This window comes from Chelmon rostratus, chromosome 12 (assembly GCF_017976325.1).
Source record: "Chelmon rostratus isolate fCheRos1 chromosome 12, fCheRos1.pri, whole genome shotgun sequence".
In the NCBI taxonomy this organism is placed as follows: domain Eukaryota; kingdom Metazoa; phylum Chordata; class Actinopteri; order Chaetodontiformes; family Chaetodontidae; genus Chelmon; species Chelmon rostratus.
The window spans coordinates 11,718,236-11,737,957 of record NC_055669.1 but is presented as its reverse complement, the minus strand read 5'-3'; the positions used below and the strand labels follow the sequence as shown (position 1 = coordinate 11,737,957).

Here is a 19,722-nt window from a genome sequence, read left to right as displayed (position 1 = left end):
ACAGCCAACACAGCGGTCGAAAATACGTGCATTTAGAATTTTTATACTCATATCTCATCTATTTTTATAGGATTGTTGTTAGTCATCTGTCCCTGTTATTCGTCATTGTTAAGGAGGTGGTGTCCAGGAGCTTCCGTGGGCTCGAGTGGAGTGTTACATCACTGCTGGGACTCTGAGGGGGAGAAAGACAGATGATACCTAAAGTGACTGACAAAGGAGCCTCTCAGGCTTTTAGACAGATGGTCCACTGACAGAGCTGAGGCGGTGAGAATGGAGGTTGAAACAGAACAAGTAGTATCTGTGGCCAAATCCCAGCAGAATGGGATATACTCACTATGTATTACTAAATAGGAGATAACTCTGGTTATAGTCTATATTTTCTTTTTGTCAACAAATGCCATAAAAAGACAAAAACAATTAATTCTGTCATCAAGAACTACATGTGCAGCCAAAGCCTGATACAGCTTGTTCCTTTGTATCATTGCACCCCAAACTGTGTATAAAAAAAGGTTCCTTTAATACTACAAACACAAACCGCCCTAAATATACATTACAAATGTAATACAAATGGTTGTTAATGTGCAGCTGAATATAGTGCCTCCAAAATGTATTTTTGTTTGAGTCATGTTTGCTAGAAGTGATGGTGCCCAGCTGTTTTAGGAAGTTAAGCATTAGGAAAAAAAGCAGGTACTTGTGACCATTTTAAAATAATAATATCAACACAAACACACACCTATCAGTTTTGTCTTAATTTGTTGACATCAAGAAAACATAGACTATTGTCAGCCTTACCTTTTAATATTCTGCAGATATTGTGTCTTAACATTAAAACCTGGCGATCTCACAGGCTTTCTTTCCACTCTGTTCAGTATGGGTGTAAAGTGTAATTATTCATTCTGCATTCATGTCAAATTTTATCTCTTCAACATGAGAACTGCTGCATGTTATATTGTACGATGAGCACTGTCACCTGGGAAACTGCAATGGTAGGTGCGGCTTGTTCCTTTTCCTGTCGCACGACTTGAGTTTGAGCTACAGTACATGTACGTGTGTGTATCTTATGAAACTCATATCTTTGTCATTCATGGTGAACCATCTGCTTTATTGTAAACCTCATAGTGCAGAAAATCCAAATGTCTTGCAGCCTTGACAAAGGCTAGACCTTGTGGGACCAACTGAGGCACACATTAATTTTGGACTGAACAGTTTTCTGAATTAAAAAAAGAAAAGAAAAAAAGAGTGACTCCCTCACCCGTGGTTTGATGCTGTTGTAATGTGATTCATGTAAGCCGATGTACTGTGTGAAACTGTCAAAACAACAGAATCATTACCATGAGAACAGAAAGCAAAAGACGTCCTCACATACTTATCATACTGCTGAAATATTCTTGCCAATGTGAGATCTAGTCATCCTCCCCACGTTTCTCCTTGTGTGTCTTGTCGAGCGGAGAACCTCTTTGTCGACCTTGCTGACGTGATAAGCACTGCTCTCTCCCTCCCTCAGAGTAGTGACTCACCTGCTCTCTGATCTATTCCCAGCGAGGGGCTGATGATGGTCTTGGCTGCGTAAGAGGGGGGCAGGGCTCCCACTGATGTGATCGGCACAACAAAGAGCGTCGCCGGAGAACAGGCGAGTGGGTGATGGCACACCGCCTGCAGCTGAGCGGCATCGCCTCTTGATATTCTACTACAAACTAGCTGCAGACATCAGAGAAAGCTGAGCGGAGTATTCCAAACAAAGTATAACCTTGTGAAGGACACGTGAAATAATAATAAACAAAAAACGGGACATAAACCATTGAGGTGTATTGCATAATAAAAATATGCTCAACTCAAAGTTAAACAGAAAGGATCATCCAACAAAACAGCCTGTTTGGGACATATTTTATATAAATAATAATTAAAAAATATTCATTGGAAAAAAGAAAAAGAAAAAACCTAAATGGAAATCAAAAATCCCCAACAGGTCAGCGGTGGATTTCAAGGCTTCAGTCTGTCAGTCTGTCCAAACCAAGCACGTTCCCTTTCTTCCAGCTCTGTACAGCATGCAGTTTTTTTTTATGTTGGTGGTAGTAGAGTACTATCGTAATTATTCTCGTCATAGATCTAAATATAGAATTATAACTTTTGTCATCTTTTTTTTCCTCTTTAATTTTTTACACATCACAATGTGTCTTAAAAACTGCCATTAGGGTTCTGTAAAAACAAAGGTCAAAGAAACAGAAGGTGGGGTAGAGGGGGTGGTTGGGCGGGGTACAGGGGTGATGGTGTTTGTAATGTCCGGTGCAACACTTGGGCCTCCCAAGAGGATCACAGCATGGAGAGGGGCAATGACTAGATGACAGAAGTGGATGACAGGAGTTGAAAGGAGCCAAAATATGGAAGGGAAAAAAAAATAAACAAAAACATCTTCACAGCCAGTGCCTCAGTCTCAGAGCAGAAAGAACATTTCATGCTGTCCTCCTCCTCCCTGTCACTTATATCGTATCTTCAAAAGACTCTGCAGGCCAGTGGTCCAAGGAGGTATGGGGGCATTAACGTCAGCAGGCTTCTCTCACAACTGTGAGGACTCCGGACACAGAAGGACGGGGACAGATCAACCTGACAGGGACACAGATACAGAGTATAACAGACGTCTGGTGGATTTTTAGTTCATCTCATCACATACCAAGACCAAAACCAAGTTTCCCGGAGTTAAAAGTGAACAGTATCCCAGAATTACAAAACGAAAGCACTAATTGGTGCTGCTAACACAGAGAGACTCATCGACATGGTGAGAAAAAGAGAGACAAACATCCCACAGCCTACTTCATCTCATCCAGGATGAGTCATCGCCTGAGTAAATTAATACACAGCATCTCCTCTGCAGTGCACCCATGACAAACAGCCTTACGCTGTCAGTGAATAGTATTTGTGAGAGATTGAAAGAGCAAACTGTGGGTGGTAACTGGAAAGAGAGGAGGACAACCTCTTAAAATTGTGTGTGCTCTTGCAGCATAAATCTGCCCCACTTCTCACCTGAATGAGGCCATTTGCCACTTACAAACCCCTAGAAGGTTACAATCTAGATAAATGCTGACAGAATAGAAAAAGTGATGCTCCAAGACCAGACCAGTCCAGATCTAGTTTTTGAGACTGTATGGGAAACCGCCCCTGTGGTTGCCTGGGGAGTGGTGGTGAGTCAGAGCACTGCTTGCAGAATATCAACACAAATCCTCTCTCCCCTCCCTGGTTTTACTCCTTCTCCTCCTGCCCAGTACTCATCTCTACCTCTCCATCTGTTCTAACGAATTCTCATCTCATCCCTCCAATCTTTTCTTCTAAATCTGCTGCACCTGTTCCGCTTAGCTGTTCATCTTAATCTCTTTCCTCTTTCTGCTGTATTGAAAGGTGTCCTCTAAGCACTTCTGAAGCACAACTGCATTTGAGCTTTTGTTAGCGGTCTACACACTCACCAGGTGGATTTTTGCCAAAGGAGGAAGGGGAGGGGGTCATTGCTGTTTGCAGGTGGAGAGCTTGCGGATCTTGCTGGCTGTGGAGACTCCCTTACGTGAGGGGTTGGATGAAGAGGAGGATCGCCGCTCGGCTTTGGCCTTGCTGTTCAGAGACCCCCCCTCTGTTCCATTCACACAAACTGGCTTGGCATGAGCTGGACTGTGGTCTGCGTGCCCCTGATCCCGATCTTCTTCGGCCACTTGTCCTAAAGACACACACACACACACACACACACACACACACACACACATATTAGACTTAAGACAAATATCTCACATGGTCACACAAGTGCTGACTTGGCCTCTGCTTTTCCAAGCAAGCATGATGTAATAGCATGTTCACACTGTGAGTGGTAACATTGATGGGAAGACCTGCTTTTGTAAAAACGGTAAGCATGTTTCTTGAGAGGAGACCTTGAAAAAGATCATGTGTCAGCAGCACCAGCAAAATGTCAGGTCAGACAACCACAAGCAGAACAAGATAAATAGAAACTTATAACAACAGGAAATCCACTAAGTGCAAAATGGGCCCAACATTAATGTGAATTGTTCTTTTCCAGAGCAGAGGTGTGTGTGTGTGTGTGCGTGTGTGCGTGCATGTCTGCATATAGCTGAGGCTGTGAGAAACTTTACATGAGTCCTCACGTTGCAAAAACTGCAACAACAAGGAGAAAATGAATAGAGATTAGATACTGCTAATGCTAAAGAGAAACATCAGGTCAAACTGTTGTTTGATTTATCATACACCCCGTTATTTCATTCATATGAAGCATCCCATGAGCGGCAGCGCTCAGTATGTGTGGGAGTGAACCCTGGAAAACCATTCATACTCCCACACCAAAACCATTTCAACGGGACTATTTTTAGATCACTTCATTCACATTCTGCAGCTCCGTTTGGTTTTTATGTGGGGCACCACTTCTAGATACCCAACACCGACTGCTGCATGTATCATGACAGGCTGTTGCCTAGCAACATATAAGGGTCTGAAATCAGGGGGAAAATGATAAAAGAAGTGTTGGGGAAACAAATTAAATCAAATCTAAAAATGCTGTCATTACCTACTCATTCAAAAGTTAGTGAGCACTCTGCTAAGGTTTGTACACACAGCTCAGGACTAGAAACACGTCATTGATTTCCAATGGATAAACAGTCAAAATGGTCAATCAATCAGAGTTTAGTAGGGGAGTTTAAGAATGGGGACTTCATCTTCCTACATAGCTTGGTATCCACCTTCAGTCAAGAAAAATAGCAACAAATATTGATGAGATTAACACACAAATTGTTGTAAGTTTAAAATCAACATAATTCTTAAATGAATGTGAAAAAAGTTAGTTAACCGATCCTAACTTATCCTGGCAACCACTAACACAGCCTCCATGTCAACCGGAAAAAGACTGTGGTGGGATGGATGTATCATGCAAAAGAAAATGACCCATCACTCCAACAGACAATTGGCTAATGTGAACACAATGCCAGGCTGAATGAACGTGGTAATTGGTAATTCAGTCTGATTGTCATGCTACATAAAGAGAGACATTTGAAGAACGCCTTCATTGCATTCATTTACTTCATTGCGTTGCAGTTTTAGTAAGTTGTGGAAATGATTTTGTGTAATGTGGGACTGCAAATAATGTAATGGACAGGCTATTAAAAAAAAACAAAACCAGTGTCTGATAGAGTGGAATTGTGACAGACATATTTACTGGTCAGTTCATTTGAACAGTGAGCACGAGCATCAGTGGGGAAAGACTACTAATGAGCAAAATGTTAACATATAAATGTAATAATTCCTGTCGCTGTTTTTCACTTTGCAAAGAAGAGCAGAAATTATGTTTTTTATGGCTATTAGTCAGAGGCCACAGCTGAGTGTGGGTAAGTTAGATGTTAGTCTAAATTTGTGACAGGAGGAAGTGGTTTGATGTAGAACTGCAGTTGCGGTTTGGCCACATTAATCTAATCTATATTTTTCTAAGAAGAATGGTTCAGTGTCATCAAAAAAGAAGAGGAAGTAGCTGACAGAGAGACAAAAGTCAAAAGGCTACTCATCTTCTCAAGGTCAAACAGAAAGAATACAGAACTAAACAAAACAACATAGAAGACATTCACTAATCACTGATTGCTCTCATTATTGTGCAAAACAACAAAATCAACATTTAAATCCTGCTCAAGCTCAACTGTAAGAATAACCTGATGTCACGCTTACCTGGCACTGTGAAGTCCTGAGTGTATATGATCTCATCCTCTCCATCGTAGAGCTCATCATCATCCTCCTCTGTGTAACCGTGCAGATCCTCCAGGTAGGGCACCACTGTCATACTCCGCCAAGGATCCCTGCTCTCTGCGCTGGCAGGGATGGGCACAGGGGGTTCAGACGGAGGGTGTTTCTTGCGCACCCAGCTGCAAGAGACAGAAAGGGAGGAATCAGACATGTAAATAACAGATCAACATGCTGCAGGTCAGGAGTCTCACTTATCTTCCTTTTTTAAAAATCTGCACACAACACCTGTTCAATATATATGCTGGCAGTAGCAGGACAAAAGCACTGCCATCCACCACTGAATACATGATAAATGCCACAGACTAAACCACTCACTTGTGTTGCCTTATGTTCTGTATGGAGAACCTCTTCGCAGGGTCATACTCAAGCATTCCTGAAAAACAAACATTATACAACAAACAATGATGAACTGAATCACAACAATCCTGAAGAGCCTTTCCACTCATGTCTCTTTCTGTTTGTGTTTAACATTAACAGGCAGGAGGCCTCAGCAGTGAGGGGTGAGCGAACAGCAGACAGACGATAAACTCATTCCAGGAACATTAATTAATGCAAATAATAATCTCGTTCATCACTGTGTGTCAAGGCATCCTGCAAAGCTTAAGGAGTCAGTGAGGTACAGTAAGGAAATATCAATATGAGTAGCATAACAGCTGTACCACTGTAGTGAAGACATTGTCCCTTAATTATCATAATGTGAGTTGAATGTGTGGGAAAAGCAGAATGTCAGTGTGATAAGGCAGCAGTGATGCAGTGCCTATCCAGACCTAATAATGTAATTGTCTCCCAGCAGGCAGAGAGGGGCAGCATGCAGAGTGCTGATAGTAGTGCTACGCCTGCTGAAGGACACCTTTTGTGGCACTGGGCTTATTTTAGACCATGTAATTATGGACTGACTATCTCTTAGGTGCTGCGTCATCACACACAGACGTCACACGCTCACACAAAATGGGGGATGGAGGCTCGATTAGTTATAACAGCACCAGAATGTGGCAGCTTTTTTCCCTATTTATGGTTAAACATTCAATTCACCTCAACAGAAACAGGGTTTAAAATACCTACATGCGACACCAAGTAATTTCAAACAAGTAAGTAGAATAAGATAAGAAGGATAACAAGCTAGAATATGAATCGCTTAGCTTCATTGAAGGGTTTCATTTGCTGGTCCAAACATAATCTTGTCAACATTATTATTTTTTGGACTTTATAGTCATTGAGCCGATTATTCATTTCACTATAAAAGACTCGACTAATTTTTTTTGGTTTTTCCAAGTTGCAGAAGCATTGCAGCATTCCACTCAGGAAAAGCAATGCCTGACTATGAAGTGTTTAGTATTCTGCTGCTGGCTCCAGATCAATGGAAACTACGTCAACAGCTGGAGGGATTTCTACTGTTCGGAGGAAGCCTCACGCTGAGCAGTCACAGCGACTTTCGATGCCACAGCACCACCTAATGGACGCGTACAGAAAAGATCACAGTGCAACTGGCAGGGACTTCTTTGTGATTTATTATTGCTCTCACTCCACACCTGTCCTATTCTATCTCAAAGTTATAATTTCCAATAGACTTTTTCTGTAATGCTGAACACACTTGCATTAAAAACACTCTAAGAGCAAAGCTTTTCACTACCATTGCTAAAATGAATGCATGACATTGCTTGATGATGACAATGCGACAGTCAATGGATTAATCCTGAATTGCACCATAAATCAGCTACTAGGGCCGAGGTATGTAGCCATGCCAACAAGTTGTTGAGGAAGCATAATTTGGCCTTTAGATTAAAACATTTAGCTCTGTGCCACACTCACCTCGCAGCAGGTCTGACAGGAGGGGTCCACACTCCTCAGGAATAGTGTAGTCTCCTTTTCCAATGTTCTCAAATAGCTTATAGATGTTATCCCCCTCAAATGGATACAGACTTGTTGTAATGTTGTATCTGAATGGATGGAAGTAGGAGTCAACAAATAAGTGTATACAGGCAAACTGTTAATATTTGCATACATCTACGTAATGTTATATGTTTTTTATAGTATATGAATTCAGATAGACCTTTCTGGTGTTAGCTGACTGTTCTTTAAAATCTAGTAGCCAGAGCTGTGGCACTTTCAGCCACAGCTCTGGCTGTTTTTAACAGTATAGCATCACTACATATACACATTACTTGGCTACAGTAGCATGAAAGACTCTTTTTGAGGACCTTAGGGGTAGACAACTGAGTGTATGCCAATGTATGACAGGTACAATACTTACAGTGCCTGGTGTAAGAATATGAACTTTGAACTTTTCCACATTCTGCAAATTGATTTCATTGGGCTCTTTACCATTTGATTATCATAACATGTATAGCACTGAAGATGAAATATACTTATTGTTGTGATACAAACAATAATTAAGACAAAAAAGCAGGCCTTTGTTGGATGCATAAACATTAGACTCCGGCCCGCAAGTCAATACACTGGAAAGTCTTTTAGAGTAGTCTCTACCATCTAGAGACTGCAATTTTTTTCCAAAAAAGCTCACACTCAGCCAGACTGGGAGGAGACCGTCTGTGAGCAGCAATTTTCAAGTCTTACCACAGATTCTCAATCGGATTGAGGTCTGGGCTTTGACTGGGCCTTTCTAAGACATTAACATTCTTTGCCTTAAACCATTCCAGTGTAGCTCTGGCTGATGCTTCGGGTCATTGTCCTGCTGCAAGATAAATCTCTGCCAAACAGGTTTTCTTCGAGAACCGCCCTGTATTTGGCTCCATCCATCTTGCCCTCAATCCTGACCAGTTTGTGGTGATAAGCATGCCCACGGCATAATGCTGCTGCCACTACTGTGTATCACAGTGGGGATGGCATGCTGAGGATCATGTGCAGAGTGGCATGGCCTTTTGCACAAGGACCAAAAAGTTTAACTTTGGTCTCATCTGACCAGAGTATCTTCAACATGTTGTGTCAGTCTGGAAACTGGTTGCACCTGATCTTAGTTTGGGGTTTCACAGCAAAGGGTCTGAATACATTTGCACTCAAGACTTTTTAGATTTTTAATTGTAAGTAATTTTGAAAACCACGCAATACACCCCCCCCCTTGGACTTAGGGAAAAAGTCCAAGGGGGGTGATTACTTATGCAAGGCTCTGGAGATGACTGAAAATCATTATGGTGGTCTCTTAAGTGTCTTTGAGCATGACTATGTATTACTTTTAACTTCAGGGCTGCTGCTGTACTAACTTTGGGCTGCTGCAGTACCCTTTTCAAGGAAGATTATTTTTCTATGACAATTAAATATCACAGGCAACCAATTTATAATGTTGTCAGATATATTAAAACCTCTTATCAGATCTTCTGTCCATAATTGGGCCTTTAAAATGGACAGACATTTAAAGCATTTTCTGACTTGCAAAAACTTGGACAGCCTGAGGCTCTGAATACTCACAGTGTTACTCCAGCAGACCAAATGTCCACTTTAAACCCTGAAAAGGTGTCCAGTCCATTGGCAATCTCTGGAGGCTGGAACGCTGGAGAGCCCTGACTGGTGCGACAAGTGTCATCCTCTGCAAATGGGTGAAGAGCCTGTAAAATATTGAATGATTAAGATTAGTATGAACTTGAGTTAATGGTTCTCTGCATCTATAACCACAAATATAAATCTTGAAACAACTTGATAATTTATTGCTATTTCCTCTTCAAACAACACTGTTTACACTAGAACTGCAACTGTGATAAAAACACAGAGCAAGCAGACACATGGAGGCAAAATGTATTTTACAATCATCAACTGACTGAGCTTAGATATTTCATACTACCAAAACCAATTAGCAGGGATGTGTGAAAATAAAAAAGAGGTATTAGAAGATACTTCATTTGCTGAAATCCGGAAGTTATGGTTAAAATAAATACATTTCATAATAACATTATGCTGCAGCCCGTGCTCACCTCTGCTACTCCCAGGTCGGAGATTTTAAGTGCCCCATCTGTGGTCAGCAGCAGATTCCCTGGTTTAATGTCTTTGTGAACTATTCCCTGGCTGTGCAAATATTCAAGGCCATCTAAGAGTTGGCAAAAGTACCTTAAAAAAGAAAGAGGGGTTGATGGATACAATTAAAAGAGGAGTGGAAGTGTTTCACACAAAACAATTGGCATATTAAACAACTTATCACTGTAGTCAGATGAACCTTCACTTCTTTATCCTCGGCTTTCCAGCAGTAACCAGACATTCACACAGTCTATGGTCAGTTATTGTAACAGTAGAGGCCCTGCAGTCTTGGAACTAAACTTAGGCCAGGAGCAATGGCTGCAGAGAGGCTCAAACTAAATATAGCAGAGAGACTGAAAAAAGGAGGGAGCAGAGAGGGGAGAGAATAACGGAGACTTACCCGTGAGCTTGAAATACTGGAAACCTTTTTTCTGGGACGCTGTCCAGCATTTCTTGCATCCCACAAACGCAATACTCCATTACCATATACGTAAGTCAGGAGTCAAGGGGATTTGCCAAACCAAACAAACAGATCCTTTAATAAAGCGATCCAATTATAATGCTGATAACCAAAAAACGTATACATTTAGGCAGAGAACCACATGCACTCATTTAGCAATGTAAGGATATATTTTCTGCTTCTCTTCATTGTAGAGCACATCCACCAACTGAATCACATTCTTGTGTTGGAGTCTTCTTAGCAGCTGAATCTCCCTAAAAATGGACACAAGAAAAAAAAAAACAAATATACATAAGAGGGAGTGAGATATAATTTTATATTATATATAGTTTAATACTCTTGTCTGCTGTGAATGTAGGTTAAAGGCAAGGTCCCATACATCAGCATGGTTTCATTACTGGCATTTGGGGCAATGATTGTTGGCAAGTCAAATCAATTAAATGTGTATATTTGTAATGTGAAGAGTAAAAAGAAATGTGAGACTCTTCTGGAATGTGATTCACAGACAACAGAATTTCCAGAATGATCTTGCCTTAGTGCAGCAGCAGTCAATTACAGAAGTCTCATGAAGACAGACAACCTGACAGTTCACTTTGCTACCCAAGGAGAGGAGGTTTAAATCACCAGCATGGCAAAACCCCCCAGGAGACTCAACATTCATCAGAGAGCTGTGAGTGGGGACACTAATGAATTTTGATCTGGATGGGAAGCGCACAAAGTACAAACCACAGACCGCCCTAGATGTACAACTCACATCCACACACAGAGGAAACACTAAGACTTAGCCTCATAATTAAAGATGAGAATCTTGTGTCTAGATTCAAATATTAGCATTGTCTCACTGTCACATTGTTCACACAACTGCTGGCTACCAGTAAATAAGAAAAACTACATGCTTGTACACACTTTTCTCTGTCAATGTTTCGGCTTAACAGCACCACCCTATCATGATGGCCCTATGTGCTCTGGAAAATGTTATCAATAATAAAAAAAAATTCAAAAAAATGAAATGGAATCAAGTTTTGGTCTCTGTCAATATACTGTATCTAGAATTGTAGTAAATAAAAAAATCTTGATTCTTCTATAATTAGACTTTGTCACACAATAACAGGTCAAAGCAATAAAGGGAGCGTGCCTTTGGCAAAAAGAAATACAAATCTTATGGTCTCTAGAGTGCTGAGACATCATCTGTCTTCTTTTTTACAGTGACACAATCAAACAAAAACACTCTTTGGAGCTTTTCTGTCCTGTATGAGCTGGGTCAGTTCTGTGTTTAATACACAGTCTTACTACTGACAAATGGATATTCTGGGCAGAGTCAGCCTCTCGCTTGCACACTGACACACACAAGCAGCTACTGCTGCATCACTGAACTGGTACAAAGCTGCCTCATGCACACATAAAAACAGAACTGTGATTAAAATATGGTACGGCATTATGAATAGCCTCCTTTCAAGCTGTACATCATCTCTGCTGTTCAGCTGAACAGCAAGTGTAGATGACACGTCTGAAATGTAGCAAACCACGCTGCACCTGCATCATGGCTTGTTCCCATAAAACAAATCATATAATACTGCCACAAAGGCACAGTGACTACTGCAGTACACTGCAGTCCCCGAGTTCAAATGTGCGCCAATAGACCTTGTGTGTTCAAGGCCTGCAGGCTGCAGAGCTGAAAGGATTTCAGCACTCAGCGATATGGCAGCTACTCTGACACACATTGGCAACATAAACAACTGATCACAATCTGCCAGTGCTGGACCAGAGTCTGTCTAGTTTAGGGTATGTGTTTGCGTCAATGTGCGTTCCTGTCATTCCATACAAGGGCAAGGCATTCTCAGGGAGTTGCCGTAGAAACAGGAGTGGCATTTTTCAATCAATGCCAGTATGAGCATGCCCATCCCCATGGCAACCCTGTAAAAGCAGGAAGTGTTTGGCAGACAGGAATGCTAAACAGGAGCCGAATGGGCAGGCTGGAGGCTACTATGGCATCCACACACAGACAGGCCTTTACAGGCTTGAGGATCCAGCTTCCTCAGGCAGCAAAACATAAGACCTTCACCAAATTAGACATATGCAAGAAAAAGCACAGAAAAGAAAAGAAACACAGATAAATCAATTTCACACATCAAGGGACATGGCTGTGGTCTCACTAAGAAAGTGACACAACCACGCAGTCTACCACTGTAGTTTTGTGCTAAAAATATAAATATAGCCAGGACAAAAATTTGAATTACTGGCTCACGGTTGTATGTTTACACCAACCAGTCAAGTTGCACTGATATCAATGTCTGTCCAGACTCATATATGTAGTGAAGGCTTTGAAGGAATTTAATAAAAGGTTTTGAGTGTATTTAATGGCAAATTGGAAGCTATCACTATATGGACAGGTATGATTCCAGTGAATAATTTCCAGTGAGAAACATGCTGTCTACACTTATAGACTGGTTTTACAAAGGAGTACAGAGGAGCTTCATCACATGGTGCAACAAAAATCCCCTGAAGCTCAATATCAGCAGAACCAATGAGGTTGCGATGGACTGCCACAGGAGCAGGAGCCCCCCTGTCCTGGATATTATCCCAGGAGTAGAAGAAAAGAGAGTGGACTCATACAAGTACCTTGGGGTCCGAATCAATAAAAAACAGGACTGCACACATAACACTGAAAACCTCTTAAGGAAGAGACAGAGCAGACCATTCGTCCTGAAGACACTCAGATCCTTCACTGTGTGCAACAGGCTCCTGCAGATCTATGAGTCTGTAACAGCCAGTGCTCTGTTTGTGTGGTGATGTGATGAGGTGGTGACATCAAGGCTTGGAGGTCAGCTGTCTCCATAAGCTGTTAAAGAAGGCCGCTAGGTGTTGGAACTTGACAGTGTGGAGGCAGTGGTGGAGAGGAGACTGAGGGACACAATCAAAGTCAGTTTGGCTAACCCTTCTCACCCTCTCTACGACAAGCTTGACAGAATAAAGGTGACTCTGATGAAACACAAAGCTATAGCGATGATAATAGATGCCGCTTCAAATACGGATGTCCCATCACAAGCATATTCAACCCAGCGACAGAGAAGATTTATACAATCACCACAGTTTCAAGGTGGACAACCAGGATTAGTGTCACCAATTCAGTATCTGATCAAATGTGAAATATGGTCACAATCTTCCCTTCTCTTCCCAAGTTATGATATCACAGTGAAGTTGACCTTTGACCTTTTGGACATAAAATGTGATCACTTCATTATTTCATCCTGTTAGATGTTTGTGTGAAATGTTGTTATAATTAGCTGACAAATTCTTGATTTATGGCCAAAAATGTGTTTTGTGAGGTCACAGTGACCTTTGACCACAGAAATCTGATCAGTCCATCCTTCAGTCCAAGTGGATGATTGTGCAAAATTTGAAGAAACTCCCTCCAGGCACCCCTGAGATAGCATGAGAGAGAATGGAACTGGCGAATGGATGGATGTACTTCACAGACAGCCCGAAAACATAATTCCTCTGGCCACCAACTGTTGGTTAGGAGGCAAAAAAGCTTTCAGCTTTCAGAAGAAGAAAAGTGTCAACAGAGCTCCAGACTAACAACCCTGTCATCCAAGGGAAAATAAAAATCCTTTATGGTATAAGAAATATTTACTGCAGGATGCTACAACAAAGGGTATTGGGTAACATTTATGGCAACAGTAGTCAAGAAAAGGTGGGAGTGGGACCAGTTTTTCAAAATTAAGTAGCTTTCCACCTGTAATACAATGCCCAGTATTCACCCTTTTAAAATTGCTTATTTTGTATTAATATTTTGAAAAATTTGAATCACTAATCTCTCACTAATTTCTGACGCCAATCAACATTTTGGTAAAAATCAAACTGACACTAGTTGATCTCCACAATTAATAGCAAACATAAAATAATGAACAACACAAATATTCATTGCTTTTAAAATCAGAACTTAGTAAAGGCACCTTGTTAAAAGGTCTGTATCAGCTTTGGAAGTTTTTTACCATTCTTCTTTGCAAAACCTTAACCTGTCAAGGAACATGGGGACTGTCACTAAACAGTAAATTTTAAGTCCAGCCAAATATGATGGCTTTGACTGAGGTCTAGTTGCGACAATTCCAGGATATTAACATAGTTGTTTTTAAGTCATTCCTGTGTAGCTTTATGTTTGGAATGGATGTCTCCCTCTTAAATAAACCTTCTCTTCAGCAGCACCTCTCTCTCAAACAGCAGATTTGTCTCCAGGATTTCTCTCTGTTTTGATTTTTTTTATTTTACATTCTACCTTCAGTTCTGGAAAGCACTAACCACACTGCCATATGACGTTTTCTTCAACAGTTGCAGCATGCACAGTGTCTACCATCTCAGCCATAGAACTTTGCAGCCCAGTTCAGAGCCATCATAGGTCTCTCAATGGCCTTCTCACAAGGATTTGTTATGTCTGACCCTTCTGATATATTGAGTCTTGGCAGTGTTCATAAAGGGTGTTTAAAAAAAAAAAAAAAAAAAAAAAAAAAAAATATTATCCAATTCTGTGTGGATAATTGCTGTGGTATCGAAAGAGGCATCGAGTATGTTTTTTTAATGTTAGTATTGTATCAAAGTTTAAAATTCTGTTCGTCACATTTGCACTTTGTACTGTGAAGCTTTTTGGTAATTCGCAGTATAGTTAGCAGCTAACAATAGCTCTATGAAAGCAGCCCTGTCAACATTGCTCTCACACCCAGTCTATGCAGGTTGTGGTTTTTCAGCTGCATTTTTCAGTTGTCCATGAAACATGTACACTTCAGTATTATTCAGTGCAACACTTTGAAAACATCGGCCAAACAGCTTACAGATCACACACTTTAGACTGAAGCATTGTTTTAGGCTTCAAAACTATTTTTTCACAACTAAATGTTGAATTGGACTGCTAGTGCTCTCAAAACACTTCTGAGCAAGGCAGTACTATATCTGATGGAATCCACCGTAGACCCTGATGGAGGACTGCAGCTGCTGCTGTCGAGCTGCTGACAGTCTGCTTTCAGTCCTAACAAACTGTAGACTGAGCAGAGGAAATATGGTGTTTCTGAACTTAAGGTTGTCGATTACAGCTAGGGTAGGTAATGTATTTTAGAATAATTTTTGTTATATTTGTTGAAATTCTCTTTAAATCTTGACCGGAACAAAAAACAAATGCTTTAACAAAAAAGAGAAAAAATGTCTGGTATTTGTGGCTGTTGCAGGTTTGTAGACATGAAATGACTGGACGGCCTACCCACGTGTACTCTGCCCATACGAAATAATTGCGAATGACCAGAGTCTTCCATAAGACTTGGCAGATATATCATTAAAGCTATAGTGAGCTAATCGCGAGAGAATGTCAGAGAAAGTGGAGCAAAAATGTCCCAATACTAACATGCCAGCTTGACAGCTGTGAGTACCAAACGTAGCCATGTTTCTTGTTTACGTTCATTATGATGCATTCCTCTCTGAGCCAAAGAACGAGTGAGCTGCTGGAGCTAACCCAGTAGCACACAGCACACACTCACAGCAGTCAGCAGTAACTGCCAGGCCAGTTAGCTGATTCAGACTGAAAGTCTGAAAGGTATGCTCATAACGGCTATTTAGCCCATGTTTATATGATTGTAGCATTTAACAGCGTTGTTTATGTATTTATTAAATGAACTGGTTTTCTCATTACTACTCCTTACCCCAACGCACTCCTGATTATTAAGGCTGTGTGCGTTTATTTGTTTTGGGGAATTAGGTTTGGAGGGATGCTGAAGAGAAGGGATGGGGCTTTTCTGTTGGATAGTTTCAAAATCTAGCTTACTCTTGCTGGTTTCTCCAACATTACCAAGACCAGCTTTAACACAATATTCTGGGATAAACTCAAGTAAAGTTACCCTGGATACCTGATAAATACAACCTACTATAATCCCAACAAAATAAATCTTACTGAGCTGTCATCACAGGCTTTTCATCTTTCTTCTGCCGTTTTAAATGTGGCCTAAAAACACGCCATCTTGCAGCTCTTCTTTCTCTGTGTGAACTCATTTTGACAGTTTTCTAAAGCTTCCTCTATAATTAGCACAGGCCCGCAGTGAAAGGCTGGAGTAATATTTAATAAACTACTGTGTGATTAAAACTTCTGATACTCATCAGGAAGCGGGGGATGCAGAAAAAAGTTTGAATATATAGACATGACAGCCAAATTGTGGAGGCAGAAAGTTGCTGTTTCTCTAGAAAAGTCCGAGCTGCGTCAGCCCAGATTCTTTTTTACCTTCACCTCAACAACATTTCTTGTCTATGTTTTGTTTTCATAACTGGGTTTTGCAAAACCCTGACAATGACCCATTCACTTAAGTGCGTATAAACACCTTATGAAGCACGGGTACAGCATATCCCACTATTCCCTCCTTTATCATACTATTGATATTTTAACTCTGGAACTGTTCCAATTTTTGCAGCCCTGCTCATTGTCAGATTTTGACTTCTTTGTTTAAATGGTGACACAGCTCTACATTTCTGTGTAAAGACTGAGACTCTGTTCCCGTTGTCACATGCACTTCGTAACTTGCCATACGAATTACTATCTGATTTATATGAACAGACGCTGAACTTCAACACTTTTCAGTACTGACTGACTGGCATCTGCTGCAATTTTTCCTAAAGACATAAAAATTAATGTGTCAGAATAGGAAAAGACAACAAACATCTAATTAGGTATCCAAAATGTTGGTGGCGATTTCAAATGAAATATTTGAATTGCAGGTCAATATGCAAGAGGTCTGCACAGGGAATAATAGTTAAAGAGAGAGTGGGACAGGCATGAAGGGTGACTGAATTGTGACATAAGAAACCCATTGATAGTTGTCAGATTCATTTAAATTTCAGTGGGGAGATTCACATTAATTAACTCATTAAGATCAAGGATTACAGTCAAGTTGATGCTATTGTATCTCAGGATTCTGACAATGCCTGAAAAGACCTTGCATCTTTGCATGCATAAATCACAGTCCCCAAGTAAAACATCAGAGACACTGGTGTTATGACTTAAATTGTCATAAGGAAGAGTGCAAAGGAAAGGGGGAGATAATGGGTCAAACAAAACAGGTTGACAAACCCAAAGAAAACAACTCACTTTTTCACATTGGCTTCTCCATTAGGAATCCTCCTCAGCTTCTTCTTCTTCAGTATTTTTACAGCCCTACGACAAAGTGTCTCTGAGTCCAGCATCTCTTTCACTTTGCCATAAGATCCCTCTCCTAGCAGATCTCCCATCAAGTACTTTCCTATCAGCTTTGCTCTCTTCCTCCGTGGCTGGTAGATCACCTCAGTCGAGTCAATGCGGTGAATGAAGGTATCCATCTCCATCAGTTCATTTTCATTTAGATAGTCAAGATGATGCAGCTCGCCGGTACTCATGACTGATAGTTCAGCAGCCACAGCTTAAGCCTCCTGTGCAAAAATGTTGGCAAATTGCTACACTTGCAGCTGGAGAGTAATCCACTGATAAGCTTTCAGCTCTGAGCCAAGTATTTTAATTCCACAAGATGGAATATATATGAATTACAAAATACTGAACATGGGAGAGGGAGTGATCAGGCCTGAGAGTTGAGGGATGAGGTGAGGGATCAATCCCAATTTGTAAACATCAGGGCTCTTTTTACTCAAAGGGTGCGAACAGAGGAGAAGAACCTGTCGGGTCCATTGCCGAGTTAGTGCTTCATGCTGTGCATTTTGTACTAAATCTGTGACAAGTGCAGTTGAACAGAAAAATTGTGATTCTAAATTGCTATTCTTCTCTCTTAAACTCCAGATGACTTCTATATGAATTTAATACCATACAGCCTTAGGTATAGGCAACCAGTCTTGCTTCAAGGCCATGCAGCACAGCATTTCTCTCAAAGCTCCATACTTCATGACATAGTTTTCCTCAGGGCACATATGTGTGTACAGATGGACTGAATCCGAGCACAGATATACAGGCCAAACGCATGTAGCAGAATCAGTCCACTCTCTGGTCTCTGCTTGGCTCCCAGAGGTCGACTGAGCCATCCAATGAGTCCAGCTGTCCTCAGGTGTCCTCCATGCCACCACGGTTCCTACTGCCTGGTGCCTGAAAACAGAAGGTCATCTAAACGTCACTGAAAATATACACATGGCTTTCACTTGCTTCTGAACCAAGGTAGCTCTCCTTGGTGAACAATATATCCACAAATGAATTGACCGGATAACCTTACTGGGTTTCTATTTTGCTGTGAGGTTCACATCAGACACGAAGACGTCTTAATTTATAAAAGAGGGCATTTAGCACCCCACTTGAATTAAAAAGAGTTGTATTTGGGTTACGGCTGACATTGAGGTTTTCTCAGATGAAATAAACATTTTCTTACAAGTAATAGCTGGTAAGCTAACATAGCACGTCTGCTTGAATGAACTATGCTAGCTTGCCAACATTAACTCTCACTTTGTGGCTCCTCGATATGCACACCTTACGTCGCCATTGCAGGTTTTAACCCAAACGCCTGCTTTAAAACAGCAACAACTAATTCAATGTAGTTGAGGACTGACGGTGGACAACTGGGGAGGATAACCGAAACGTCGTCACAAAACTGTAGCTAACGGTGGTTATGCAGCGCTAGCTAGCCAACTTTGCCAGACGTTAAGATTAGCGTTAGCCAACTTCACCTCATTTACCGGTGGAGCAGCGGCATTATGAGTCACGAGCATTGTTCTCTGACTGTACCGCACTACGTTCACCCAAAAGCGAAACCAACATCAGCTCTAACATCAAAACCACCCCCCGACACCAGAGAAACAAACCAAATACTGCCAGCTAACACAAGCTAACCGGAGTTGCGTTGGCTAGTAAGCCGTTCAGATTCCAATGTATATTGCTAGCTAGCCAGTTAAGAAGCTAACGCTAACAAGTTAACTCCTGATACCGGATCTCACCTGGCTCCATATGAATCTTGTTTCAGTTGCAGGTTTATTTCCTCTTTGTGTGTCCGTCCTCGGTGTAGCAAATGTTTCCCTTGGGTCTAGCAAGATATCAGTTCAATTTTCTGACTCTTCGTGTTACTCTTGCCACTCAGGTTGTCGCCATCTTGTTTACCTCCCCCCCAACTCGCGCTGACAGCCCCATACGTTAATGCGTCAAATCAAACTTTCCCCCCGACACACACACAGTGGTGGGACGAGAGTCAAGCAGTGATGGCAATAAAGAGTTTAAGCAGTAACTCATTCAGCCTTTAAAATTACATTAAGTCGTATCATCCCATTGATCTCTCTCTCTCTCTCTCTCTCTCTCTCTCTCTATCTGTCTCTCTCTCTTTCAATTGACAGCTGCAGTACCCTCTTCCAACAAGGTGTTTATGTTAATATTTTTCTGAACACATTATAACTGGATGTAAATTTAGATCAACATACGTTTATTTGAGCTGGTCACATACTTTCTTTCACTTTGTGACCTTCTCCCCACTTTGAGCTGTACTGGCCCTACTTCCAGGATTTCTTTTACTGTTCTTTGCTGCAGCTGTGCCTTG

General features: G+C 41.2%; 1 protein-coding gene across 1 annotated transcript; it reads right to left on the bottom strand.

Moving 5' to 3' along the window:
* Positions 1-1,109: 1,109 nt before the first annotated feature.
* Positions 1,110-19,293, bottom strand: stk11 (serine/threonine kinase 11). Its single transcript, XM_041949410.1, has 11 exons — positions 19,133-19,293; positions 17,316-18,293; positions 10,369-10,452; positions 10,139-10,228; positions 9,699-9,831; positions 9,199-9,335; positions 7,585-7,712; positions 6,091-6,148; positions 5,701-5,894; positions 3,456-3,700; positions 1,110-2,601 (listed from the first exon to the last, which is right to left on the bottom strand). The coding sequence occupies exons 2-10, from the start codon at positions 17,597-17,599 to the stop codon at positions 3,492-3,494; spliced, it is 1,317 nt and encodes a 438-aa protein (XP_041805344.1). The 5' UTR covers positions 17,600-18,293; positions 19,133-19,293; the 3' UTR covers positions 1,110-2,601; positions 3,456-3,491.
* Positions 19,294-19,722: the final 429 nt, after the last annotated feature.